This window comes from Apaloderma vittatum, unplaced genomic scaffold (genome assembly GCF_000703405.1).
Source record: "Apaloderma vittatum isolate BGI_N311 unplaced genomic scaffold, ASM70340v1 scaffold16868, whole genome shotgun sequence".
Classification (NCBI taxonomy): Eukaryota; Metazoa; Chordata; class Aves; order Trogoniformes; family Trogonidae; genus Apaloderma; species Apaloderma vittatum.
In genome coordinates, this window is record NW_009732587.1 from 1 (window position 1) to 13,360 (window position 13,360).

General features: G+C 38.6%; 1 protein-coding gene across 1 annotated transcript in view; it reads left to right on the forward strand.

Annotated features, from left to right (window-relative positions):
• Nucleotides 1-3,154: 3,154 nt before the first annotated feature.
• MRPS35 (mitochondrial ribosomal protein S35) overlaps nucleotides 3,155-13,360 on the forward strand; it is a gene marked incomplete at its 5' end in the record, with an annotated part of 19,025 nt that continues 8,819 nt past the window's right edge. Inside the window, 5 exons of the mRNA XM_009875587.1 lie at nucleotides 3,155-3,322; nucleotides 3,717-3,777; nucleotides 6,676-6,815; nucleotides 9,596-9,705; nucleotides 11,352-11,421. Of these exons, the coding sequence (XP_009873889.1) occupies nucleotides 3,155-3,322; nucleotides 3,717-3,777; nucleotides 6,676-6,815; nucleotides 9,596-9,705; nucleotides 11,352-11,421 (549 nt within the window). The remainder of the gene's footprint in view (nucleotides 3,323-3,716; nucleotides 3,778-6,675; nucleotides 6,816-9,595; nucleotides 9,706-11,351; nucleotides 11,422-13,360) is intronic.

Genomic DNA, 13,360 nt, shown 5'->3' on the forward strand with positions numbered 1-13,360 from the left:
GCTTTTTTTTTTTCCCAAGAAAAAATAAAACTTTTTTGGAAGCGGGTACAGATTTTTGGCAGCGCAAGCGCTGTGAGTAGTCCGAAGAAAGAAGTGAGCAAATCGGTGTTTGCGAGATGGATTTTCGCCTCGGAGTTGTAGCGGTCCAGCGGGCCCGCAGCGCATTGCCTGGTTTTAGCTGTTCCAAATGAGCCTTTCGTCGTCTGTGAAGGGGCGTGTGCTCGTGTTAAACCTCTGGTGTTGATGAGCATCTGCCAGGCCTCAAGCCCAGCTGTTTGGAGTGTTCTGAGTGCAAAGAGGAACTGTTGGTCAGGGTTGTACCAAGGTTTTTCCAAAGGCTGTTGGCGTTTTTCCACCTCAACATGACAAGAAACTTCTTTACTGTGAGGGTGACGGAGCACTGGCACAGGCTGCCCAGAGAGGTTGTGGAGTCTTCTTCTCTGGAGACTTTCAAAACCCACCTGGATGTTCCTGTGTGGCTGCCCTAGGGGATCCTGCTCTGGCAGGGGGGTTGGACTAGATGATCTCTAGAGGTCCCTTCCAACCCCAAGCATTCTGTGATTCTATGATCTGCAGATTCAGGAGCAGACTGGGTTGATGAAAGGGCCTTTAAGGAATGCTTGATGTTGAGGGGCTGTGATACTTCAGGAGTAAAAATTGTCCTGACCTGAAATTGTAGCTGTTTGCAAGAGAAGTCCTAAGATTGGTATGAACAAAGCGTGTCTGTGAAAGCACAATGAAATGGCAGATCAAGGGATAAAAGAATGCTGAGTATTAGCTGTTGCAGAGCCCCATGTGTTTTTTTCAGTTTAAGTTTTTATGTAGTAAGAAGAGCAGAATTGGATTCATAAGGTACTTACATAAGGAAATCAAAAGAGCTGTGAAACCAACAAGTTTTTCCAAGGCCTGTGTGGGGTAGGATTGTAGGACAAATGAATGAGGCGAGAAGAACCGAAACATCCACCCCTAAATCCCATCCAGTGTTATTTTGCTAAATATATACTGTATTGTAATGTGGCCACAACTAGAAATCAAAGAAACAAAAACCCCTAAGCTTACTAGGGCAATTGAAAGATAATGCAATAAGATTCACCTTGTCTGGCAGTTAGAAAGGCTTTTGGTGTTATCTTTGGGGAGGGAGGAGCAAAGGGAGGTTGTTGTAAGGGATTAAGAGTTTGAGGGAGTCAAGAAAAGGAAGACAAGGAATCGAAGTTCTCTGTTTAAATTGAAAATTTGGTCATGTTTGGTATCTTCATGCATCCATATGAGCCCCTCAACCACAGCTCCAACTGAAGTCTAAGTTGGCTATAAAGTTGAGCCAAATGGTGACTTAGGCCTGCTTAAAAGAATTTGTATGTGCTGACTGTTTGTACAGCGGTTGGATAAGTTTGACGATGGCACAGAAGAGGATATGAAGATGTGCTGTCAGAAGGAAGGGATAGAGAGTCATAGGATTCTCCTTTTGGTTAATAGTGAGCTGTTAGGTTTAGCTGTCTTGTACTGCCATTGGAGAGTGATTTATAACTTTACAGATATATGGGAAAGAGAAAAGCACAGTTAGGAAGGCAAAAGTGTACTTTCACTCATCTGATTTTTCCTTCCTCCTTCATCAAGCTGGAATAAATGGTGCTAGCAAAATGCATTTAGACATGTAACCACTAAATTATTGTTAAAAATTTTCTAGGACAGACTCAGATGAAATGGCTCTCAAGCCTTCTTTAATCTTAAGCTTCAAAAAATAAATGTGCAATCTGCAGTATGAGTATCTGATCTCATTCTTCATCCATGTAAGGACAGGGAAGTATTGGTGTCCATTGTCTTTGTGAAAGAAGAAAAAATCCCATAGAGGACTTCGCTGTGTTTTTTCCCCACAAAACCGTATACTAATTTGTGCTGAAAACATTTCTTTCAGCTTCAAGAAGAAGAGACAAAGCACCACAGTTCACAAGATCAGTAAGTACTGAAACTATTTGCAGTTAACTCAGAACTGTCTCAAAAAGTTTTCTAAGCTGTGTGTACAGTTTGTACAGGAACCTGCAGGCAAAACCTGATGAAATAATCCACTGTGACTATTCCAGAACCAGCATCTCACATCTTTATCTCCCAGCTGTTTTCAGGCCATGTTCTCATAAAGGCAAAAACATCAACAGTAATGACAGTTATCTTATATTGAGACCGTATACTGCAGATCTTAAAAGTAACTTGAAGTTGCATTTAAAATAAACTCAGACATTGTAATGTTGTTTTTACTGTGAATTTAGAGGATTCATAGTGGTTGCTTTCTGGCTTAATTGAAAAGTCTGCTAATTTGCATAAGTGAAATTGTTCTTGCACAATGGAGTTGAAACTGATACCTGAATGATTGCTGAACTTCTAATTGCTGAAAATTTTCTTATTATTCCACACAATTTCAAGTAATTTCAAGTAATATGTTATCTGTTATGATTTTTAAAGGCAAATGGTAGAAGTGGACCTGGCATGTATTCAATTTTTATTTAACTTCCAGGAGCAGTTTTAGAGATACACCAAAGCAGTCAGACCAGCTGACTGCATGTATCTGTCTTCTGCCCTTCTAAATTAAAAATCAAGGTTTTGGGGAAAGAAACAGTGACTTAGGTTTTCTTGTGTTTTTTTTTTTTTAACACATTTGAGTGAAACCTTGATCAGTTATTGGAGGATATAAACTATCTCTGCAATATATTAATATGTTATTCCTATACTGGAATTCTTGTAGCAAGTAATTTCAGAGTTATTAATTTCTATTTCTTGTGATATGAACTTGTTCAGACTTTCAGAATTCTGGAATTTTAAAATGCGTTTTCTTGCCCCCACAAAATGCCTCAGCATTATAGGAAGTAGAGTTTGCAATTAAATACTGATTTGCTTCCATTCCTTCCCGCTGCTGACTTACCATAACACATGAAGATGCTAAGTCTTTCTTTATAATTCAGGATTGGGAAAGGCCTTATACCCAATCTTTGAGAGGCTATTTTTAAACTACTCATTTACAAATGAGCACAAACTTTTGATGAAAAGGTGTCTTGAAATTTCTAGCTGTGGGAATTTATTCTGGAAATAACTTCTGTGTTGTTTCTGTTTTATCTCGCAAAACAGTTTATCTCCCATCCAACTTCAATAATTTTCAATTTTTTAGCCTATACCTCCCAGAACTGAGAGAATGGCTGTTGATCAGGACTGGAGCAGTGTTTATCCAACAGCAGCTGCATTTAAGCCTTCTGCTGTACCTCTCCCGATTAGAATGGGTTACCCAGTGAAAAGAGGAGTCCCTCCACCAAAAGAAGGCAACTTAGAACTTGTAAAGGTGAGACACATGCCGTTGGAGTGTGGTAACTTTAAAAATTATTATGCACTAAGGCTGCATTGCTTTGGTTGGAGTATTGGATACTCTTTTCTATTATTAAAAAGGATAATACTCTATTTAATTTCTAAATTACATGGTAACAAATAAAAATGTATTTAATGAATGAACCAAATCAGAAGATTTTATTAATACTATCATGCCTGTGATGTTTGTAATGAGACTATCTTAAGTCTTTTGCTGAATCACACTTGAGAAGAGTCTTTTTATTTGAGTATTTTATTAAGCATATTGTTCTACCTTAACAAATGTTGAAAGTGTAATTGGATTTTTGTAATGTTCCTTTACTTATGAACAGACAAAAAGCTGTTATTTTGGTAACTTCTGTATGTTTTAGATCCCCAATTTTTTGCATCTCACTCCTCCTGCAATTAAGAAACACTGTGCAGCTCTTAAAGGTGAGGATATGGTTTTTTGTTTTGCTTTGTCATGTTTTATATTTTTTTCTTTCTCCTGTTTTTGAAAAACATTTCTCTTGGAGTTTTAAGGCGATGCAAAATGTGACTGTGTGTGATGAAGTAGAAGGTGAGATGTGGTTCACCCTAAAACTGGTTATTTGTCATCTTCTGGCTAATATTGTATGCGTTCTTGTTGCTGCACAGAGTCATACAGGTGGTAGGCAGATAAGTCTTCGGAGATTTTCAGCACACCGTTAAGACTTTAATTTTACCTTTCTGTTAGGCCCTGCTTGTACTGGAGATTTTTTAGTTTAGTGTTTTGGGAAAGATAAGTGACAAATGTGACTCTGTTCTGAGAAGGTTAGCTGTGAATAAACGAGCGTTCAATCAGTAGCCATTCTGGCATGCATTAAAAAAAAAAAAGCGCTATTAATAATTTAAACCTTCTGTGAGAGCAAGATCTGCTGGGGAGATATAGGATCTAATGAAGGGTGAGAGCATCTCTGCAAGCCAGCAAGCCAATAAGGAGAACCCTGTGAGGAGGTTAACCTAAAGAGAAGTGTAGGCACAAGAGAACAGGGAGGAAATAGTATTGTTTAGTTTGGGAAAGACGCTTAAGTTCGAGTCCCAACTATTAGCCTCACACTACCAGGTCTTTAAGCACTGCATCTTCATGTCTTTTAAATACTTCTAGGGATGGTGACTGAACCACTTCCCTGGGTAGCCTATTCCAGTGTTTGACAACCCTTTCAATGAAGAAATTTTTTCTAATATCCAATCTAAACCTTCCCTGGTGCAACTTGACGCCGTTTCCTCTTGTTCTGTCACTTGTGACTTGGGAACAGAGATCTACACCCACTTCTTTACAGCCTCTTTCCAGGTAGCTGTAGAGAGGGTTAAGGTCTCCTCTTAGCCTGAATGGTAAGAGGCCTGTCTTGAGTTGCCTGTGTACAAATGCATGCAGCATAGGAAATGGGAGGAATTAGAAGTCTGAGGGGTCACTGAAATGCAGAGTGAAAGTTTCCGTGATTGAGGTACAGGCAAGGATGATGTGGAGCAGAAACTGACCTGTGCCCAAAAGAACAGCTCAGATGCAGAGCTTTGTGATGAGATCTGTAGCCAGCTGGTTAAGAATTTGAGAGTCAGGACCAGAGGAGAAGCCGTAAAGGATATCTTGGTGGACATCTGCAACAAACTGCTTGGTTGAGAAGAGGAAGTAGATGAACAGCTGAAAAAATGTCACAACTGTAAGCTTTAGTTTCCATGGGGAAGCCATCTCAACATCTGCTGGAAGGGTAACAGGATGGGATGGAAGCAATCTAGGAGGTTTCTGGAGTGTTTTGCGGATGATTTTTTGATGCAGATGCTGGCCAAACTGTCTATGAGAAGGTGCTGTGTTGCCCTTGCTACTTGCAAGTATAGAACTGGCTGGAGATCCCAAGGTTGCTGGCAGCCTTGGTTGCAAAAAGAAGGTGGTGATGTTTAAGATCTTCTGAGAAGTATGGAAGGCAAGTAGTGTATTGAAGGCAGTTTCTCCATACAGATGATCAGCAAGTTGACTGGGAGATGTGCCCTGGATTTGTTGTTTAGAGACAAGGAAGAACTTAACAGCTATGTGAAAGTTGGGGGCATCCTTGGCGGTGCTGATCCTTAATCTGTGGCATTTAAAATCCTGAGAGGAGTGAGCCAGACAGACAGTGGAACTACAGTTGACTTCAGGAGAGTGACTTTGGTTTATTCAGGAATCTGCTCAGCAGATCTCATAGGGACTCTCCTGGGGAGAAAAATGGTCCACAAGAGCTGGTGGATATTTAAGTTCAGCCTCTTGAAGAGATCAAGAATGGTCCATTCCAGTGTGCAGAAGGTTGAGCAAGTATGGCAGAAGGACAGCATAGGTGTGCAGGGAACTTCCGAGTGATCTGAGATGCAAAAAGAAAGTACACAGAAAGTACACAGAAAGTAGAAGCCAGTTTTGAGTGCCCAGGAGGAACGGAAGATTTTTGCCTCACTGCCTTCAAGAAGGGCAAGAAAGAAGCTTCACAGAAAAGGCCACGTGGAAGTTGGTAGGCATTTGAAAGTTGAATGTGAGTCAGCAGTGTGCCCCTGTGGCAAGGAAGGCTGCCTACTGAGTTGTATTAACAAAAGTGTAGCTACCACGTGTAGGAAATTAATTATTTTTCCTCTGATGAGTATTGCATACAGTTCTGGGGTCCCCAGGATGAGAAAGATGTGGACCTCTTAGAGGAAGGCCACACAAATAACTGAAGCGCTGGAATACCTCTCCTGTGAAGAAAGGCTGAGAAAGTTTGGCTTGTTTAGCCTGGAGAAGGCTATGAGGGGACCTTATTGTGGCCTTTCAATATAGAAAGGGGATTCTAAGAAAGACAGGGAGAGACTTTTTCCCAAGGTTTGTAGTGACAGGACAAGGAGAAGTGGTTTTAAACTGGAAAAGAGTAGATATTTAGGTTGGACCTGAGGAGGAAATTTTTTTTTTTTTTTTTTTTTTTTCAATGAGGATGGTGAGGCACTGAAGGACTTTGCCCAGAGAAGTTCTGGATGCCTTGTCATTGGATGTATTGAAGGTCAAGTTGCACAGGGCTTTGAGCAGCCTTGTCTAGTGAATGGTGGCCTTGCCCATGTCAAGACTAGATGATTGCTGAAAGTCCCTTCCTATGATCTGATTCGGCAGTTGTGAGACTGTGTCTGTAGTACTGCATCGTGTTTGAGGGAACCCAATACAAAGACAAACATTGAAATACTGGAGCAAGTCTAGAAGAGACCCTGCCATTATTCAAATGAGTATGGTTTCTATAAATAGTACCTTTTAAAAGATATATTCAAATAAGTTTGAAAAAAATCAGAAGATACTACTTGGAGTGTTTTCCCTTTGTTATACAGATTTCTGCACTGAATGGCCAAGTGCTTTGGACAGTGATGAGAAGTGTGAACAGCATTTTCCTATTGAAATTGAAACAGTAGATTATGTTTCTGCAGGCACATCTATTCGTAATCCCAAAGCAAGAGTGGTGACTTTAAAAGTAAGTAAAAAGCCTTTGCTTCAAAACTCCAAGTTCTTGGCTTTCTTTTCATGTGTGAGTGTGATATGTTGTAAGGAAATGAGGGAAGTGGTTTACATGAATGTCTGAATAAGCAGCAGTGGCTTTGTATAAGTGTGTTGCACCGTGTTGGAACTGGGTTTGTAAGGTTATGGATGTGTTTTGATAATGAAGATTTCAGTGCTGATACAAATAGTGTACCTTCTGTAGAATCTACTTATAGAAAAGACTGTAACTGCCCTTATACTCAATGTCTACCCTAGATTCTCATTGCTAATTTATAGACCCTGAAAGTGCATAAGTGTTGAGAGATAGGTCAGATGAATGTGGCACTTTTAGGCAGACCTCCAGGCGTAAGTGTGTATGCAGTAGGAGCAGCTGCCTTCTGATGGGAGGATACTTCGGGTTGGAAGGGAGCTCAGGAGTTTTCCAGCCTGACTTTCTGCTCAGAGTAACGTAGGTAGATCAGACAAGGTTGTTTGGGACTTTAGCTGGTTGGGTCTTGAAAACCTTTAGGGCTGGAGAATGCACAACGTCTCAGGACAGCCTGTTCCAATGCTTGCCTGTCCTCGTAGTGAAGTAAGGATTGTGCTGTGGCTTTTGAACATGCCTTTTGAGATGAGATTGAGATTAAGAGTGGCAGCAGTGATGATTCTGTTCTTACTCTGTCAGTATAGAAGGTAAAATACTGCATGATACCACATGCTCGTGACACCGATACACCATCTTGTCACAGCATCTTTGATTAATTTTGTCTGTAGGAGTCTCTGGTTTAGCTTGTATAATCTTTTGGAATGAAATTTAATTTGGTCTGCATTTCACACCACTATTAGCAGCAGCTTCACCATCCCCTCGCAGTCATTGCAGAGTAGGGTTTAGCCTTTTATCTTCTAATTCAGATCCATGGTTAAGAAAGCAAATTTTCACAAATTTGTATGCATTAGAGATAAAAGGAAATGAGGAGTATCTGTGAGAATAGAAGCTCATGACTTCATGCAGAGGAGGCACACATTGGACCCCCCCACCTTGATCTCATATTCTGTCATCTCGGATGGGGTGACACATTTGCAGGGGTTGACTGTACTGCAGTGGAGTAACTATCCATATGCTTTTTCAGTTACTCGTGTTCTGATCCTAGAGTTCATTAATCAATTTGTCATCTGAGTTATCCTCTGACAACAAAATCTGCCTAGGGAGGGGGAAGAGAAGGGTTTAAAGGTGAAAGCAGATGGCACTGGGTCAGCTAGTGTTTTGAGTTTGTATCAGGGAGAGAGCCTTTACTGTGTGCTGTGTTACAGACTGTGATAAACTCTCTGGTGGGTCTTCATGGTAAGATTTCCTTTCTTAAAATACTGTTTAAAAGTCAAACCTTTTTAGTCTTAATTAAAAAAAGGCCCTTTTTTCTGCCAAATATAATACTGAGATGCAAACTTTTCATCTATTGTTACCTAGTGCTGCTACTTCTTGTTACTAAATTTATCCTAGTCTATTTCCAAGTGGAATTGTCCACGTTGTGCCTGAGAACATAGTATTACAGGGTATGAAATGAGTCTTCTCTTAAAAAATCAACTGCTGTTCCTGGTGGAGGTCTAACTTTTCTAAAATTCCATATAGTCTGTAGCATTCCAGCTAACCATTATAAGCTGTCCAGTTGCTATTCCATTTTGAAGCAAGTAGCTGTATAAATATTTTTCACTTAAAAAGGAATTTGGATTAGTAGGAACAACTTTTTGGGGTTTTTTCTTCCTTTAATATAGACAACAGACTGGATAGCTTCGTAGTTTTTATAGGAAAAACAAGTCACGTGGAATAAAATCATAGCTCTCTTAACAGTACTTTTTATGCTGTATGGCAGCAGCATGATACAACTGTGAAAAGCACCATGTTTTTAAAACAGTGCAAAAAAAGTACTACACAGTGAATTTATTTATTTTTTTCATTGTTGATTTAGGCAAGCCAACACTGGGTATTTGGGCTGGATTATCCCATTCAGCTTAGTCATGGTCATAAAGTGCTTACGTGCAGTGGCAGTTGTCTGCTTACCAGAAAGTTATGTCTGAAACTTTGGAGCTTGGATCATTCTTTCTGTGTTAGAGAGCGTCAAGAAACGGGATTTTGCAAAAAGGCATTTCTCATCAATTTGGGTGAAGGTAGGCTGTTCTGGGAGGGAAGGGGATCTGGGATGGTAAGGCAGGCATCCCCAAAAAAGGGTGCCACTGTTACCTGAGCAAGGTGAGCAGGACAGGCCTGGTAGGAGTAACCTCGTCCATCCGACAGCCCAGTAATCACCTGACAAGTTCCTAGTGGTAAGGCAAGTTTGATCTTGAAGGGGCGCACAAGTCAGTGGATCAGGGTTACGTCTGATGAGCATGACCAGGATCAGTCGGCAGTTTGGTGATTGTCAGGCCAATCCATAGGGATGCAGTAGGTGAGGTCAAGCCAGGAAGGCAAGGTCAGCGTGGACCATGGCCCTTCAACTTTTGTAAGTTTTTTCTGATGTGGGTTTCTCGATTTTTTTTTTTTTTTTTTTTTTTTTTTTGAACAATCCTTTAGTACAGCAGTGATGCAGTAGAAAGAATGTAGTGGAAAAACAAGCAGTGAACAAATTGTATTTGTCATGTGGTACAATCGGAAGAAATTCTGCAAATGCATACTATATAGCCATCCTTTTAATTGTTCATAGTAGCTATGTTGAAGTATTTCCAGAGTGCAGAGACTGGATTTATCCAAGTAATTAAAGCTGTTTTCTCTTGTACTTGAAGGTTAAACTTTCTAACCTGAATTTGGATGACCACGCAAGGAAGAAGCTCATTAAACTTGTAGGAGAGCGGTACTGTGAGGATACAGATATACTCACAATTACAACAGACAGGTACGGTTACAAGAAGGAAAAAACACACCTGTAGGAATGGTCACAGTATAGAAAGGGCTGGCTGTCTTCCAGTAAATTAACTGTTGTGTTGGTAAGTTCTTATGTGTTTTTAAGGCTAAAATATGACTTAAATGTATCAGCACTCCTGTTACTAGCTATTAAAATTGTAATGGACAAATTGCATAAGGCCAAACCAAATATTTGTTAAATATTGTTAGTTATTAAAGCTTTGTATTTAGGAGTCTGTGTGAAGTAGTTGTCATGTTTCCAAACAGAACTGGTGAGTGACCAGACACTTCTTAATGTTTTGATTTTCTAGATATAAACAAATCAGTGTAGGTATTTACAGTTAATGCTGCTTTGGAAAAACATGTTTTCTGTGTTGAATTCTGAAGTGTTTAAGAGAATACATATGTATTCCTAAATTCACAACACACTCTGAGTCACAGCTTCTTTCAGTGGAAGGAAGAACATTGCTGGTAGTCTTTTGTGTTCGTATGTTTTTATTAGACTTGTTCTTCCCCATTGGTATGATACAGCGTTTTATTCTACATAAAATAAATAGAAAATGGATAAAATTGTGCATTTCTTTTTTTACTGGACTTGGAAATCTGGCTAGTTTATTGGGACCACTTATGCTACTACTTGCTACTAGCAAGACTTACTTTGTGGCTAAAACATTAGAGTAGCTGCAAGGAGCTTACCCTCTAGAGAATCTGTGAATAATCTCATGTTGCATCCCAGAAGAAACTCTTAATATGCCTGTTGGTATTTCACTTTATTATGAATAAATTTTAAGGCCCAAACTTTGAGTGGTATGCATTTCTTTAATACAGGATTTTCCAATCTGGTATTTAGATTACTTTTAAGCAGAGGCTATTTCATTATGAAAGAAATATGAGTCCTTTTTAAAGTTTACTAGAATAATCATAGTCCATAGTCCTTCAGATGAGTGTTTATTATAGTGTTTCAGATGTAGTCTCATGTATTTCAGTTTGTTCTGCATCAAGAAGGGGAGTGAAGGAGCATGCAGGAAGAGGTGGGTGTTAGAAAGCAGAGGTTATGGTTGATCGGCATGAGGAAGAGATTAATGTGATCAAATTCTCAGCAAGTTTTGATGGCTAGCTTTAGGAAATACACTGGTTTTTCAGGAATGTGTCTCATCCCAAGAAGATTTACTGGTGATCCTGTTTTGACTTACAGCTACATTAACTTAAGCTTTTCTTAAAGTTTTGACTAGATCTCCTGTCCTGAACTGTATTTCATGGTTGTTTTCACGAACTATCCTCCTCCCTTCAGGTCTCCGGGGGGAGAATAAAGCAGGTTTTACAGGAGTACAGACATAGTGTATGTTAGATTGCACTTTGACACAGAAAGCAAAAAAGTTTATAATGTTTTCTGATAATTTTGTAAATGTTGTATGTTTTCCTACTCTCTTGGAGATGCCCCTTCTTTCATTTTTTTGATGCTCGTGCCTTCATGATGTTACTCTTGATTATCAGAAATGCATGTGAATCAAACACACAGTGCCCCAAGATTCCTTACATTACAAATTAGAAATTTTTATGGTAAGTTTAACATTTTGTTTATAAGTGTATTATAATGGCTTTATTTCAAGAAAACTGACTTTGTTTATAAATTTTCAGGTGTCCGCTAAGAAGACAGAACTATGATTATAGCATACACCTTCTCACAGTTTTATACCATGAATCTTGGGTAAGCAATTGTGAATAACTCATGCTCTCCAACACAAATGTGCTCTCTCATAACTAAGAAAAAGTTTCTTGACCGTGTGCAGCTTAAAGTAAATTATCTTAGATCTACATTTTGCTTTATTCCAAACTCTTTTAACTGTTACTTAATCTGCCTTTTCTTGGGCTCTTTCTGGGCTGCAGTAAACTATTGCTGTAAAGTGGAAGTATTCTGTTTCTTAAATGCTCTTTTGTAAATCTTGCCTCAGGCTGAAAGGAATGAGGACTTAAGTTGCTTTGCTGAGTTCACTTTTGCTCAGAAAAAGGGACATCCTCTCCACCTTCTGTTATTTTTAGGATTTCATTACATCATTTGTAACTCTTTAATTAAGTATTCTGACGAAGGAAGTGTAATGTAAATTTCTCTATAATCATTCAGGATGTGCCATATTTGGATTTTTTTCCCAGTGGTTTGTTTTGTTAAATAGTCATACGTGTGAAGTGTCCAATGTCAGTGTGCTAAAAGGTACTGTTCCAATTTATTGATAGTTTACTAAAATTCTTAGGTAGTCCTCTAAATACAGTAAGATATTTTTAGACAAGATCTTTCTTTTACAGTGAATTCTTCAGATGTGACTCCAGTATTTGTGTTGTTAATCATGCTAGATATAGGTATTGCCTTCAACAGTTTTAGAGCTGTTTTTTACAGAAAAGAGAATTTAGTAGTCTGAAATTAAATTATTGTTGAAACCCCATAGTTATGATTTGGATAACCTTTGTTTAAATGTAATATGTTATTAGTCACATTGTTTGAGACAGACAGTGAAAGCTGTCATCATCAGCATATTTCCATAGATGTGCTCTTCTAAGTACGTGGTAGCTGATCAGCTAGCAAAATTCACAATTAATGTTTTGAATTATTCTATAGTATTTAAACTAAATCTTCATATATTGCATTTTTATGAATTTCAGGGTTCTTGCTTTTGATCGTTGCAGTGATGACAAAAAATACATAGTAAGAAGGATGAGCTGTATCTCCTTTTCACTGGAAGTTGCCTTGAAAGATACATTTTGTAGTTTTAAAGTGCATTGAATTGAATTCAGCTTATACTAACATCTTAAAAGCCACGTTTATTTGGAATTTCAAATGTTTTGTGCACATGAGTATTTTTCTCTCCAACAGCATTACGTTCCATTACAAATCTTAAATTAATGACAGATTAAATTAATGACAGTATTAAGCAATGACAAGAGAGCTAAACTCTGTTCACTTTATTAATTCTAGACGAACACCACATCTGTCCTTTGCTCTAGTATTACTTGGTGATGGAAGACAGGGCTATACGATATTGCTACATGAGTGTTCAGTGTGTATTGAATATGCATAAGTCTCTTACCCTTTTATTACCTTTCAACTTCCATGTTAATATTTGATGAGTTCATCAATCAGTTGTAATTGTCTTTGATTTCCATGAAAAATTAATGGTCTCCTGAGACATGTTTTTTTATTTTGTGTGACATGTTTTGTTTTGTGGTTTGTTGGTATTTTTCCATGATCAGTGGGTAATGCCTTTTAATAACTTGCTGAGAGGTAGTTTGGATACATTTTGTAAACCATAAGCAAAACAATGTGTGGTTTATTTTAATTTGTAATTTTAGTTTTAACTTGAGTGTTGGAGGGGGATGGATGGGGGCTGGCCTTCCATGTAGACAGTAATGTCAGTCTTGTTCACAGAACTAATTGCATGACTTTTTCAGCATAGCGCCACACACTTGTTTTTGTGTGAGTGAAGGAATTCAATAAAAAGATGAGGGCAGTATTCCCTTCTTGCTAAGTGAAGGAAAAGCTGGCTGCATGTAAATTCTGCCCTCAATCCTGAAAATTTTGCCTACTCTCTCTTTAAATATGGCATAACTCTGTAATTTTTGTTAATAATTGGATTACTGAGTTTTGCAAACCAGCA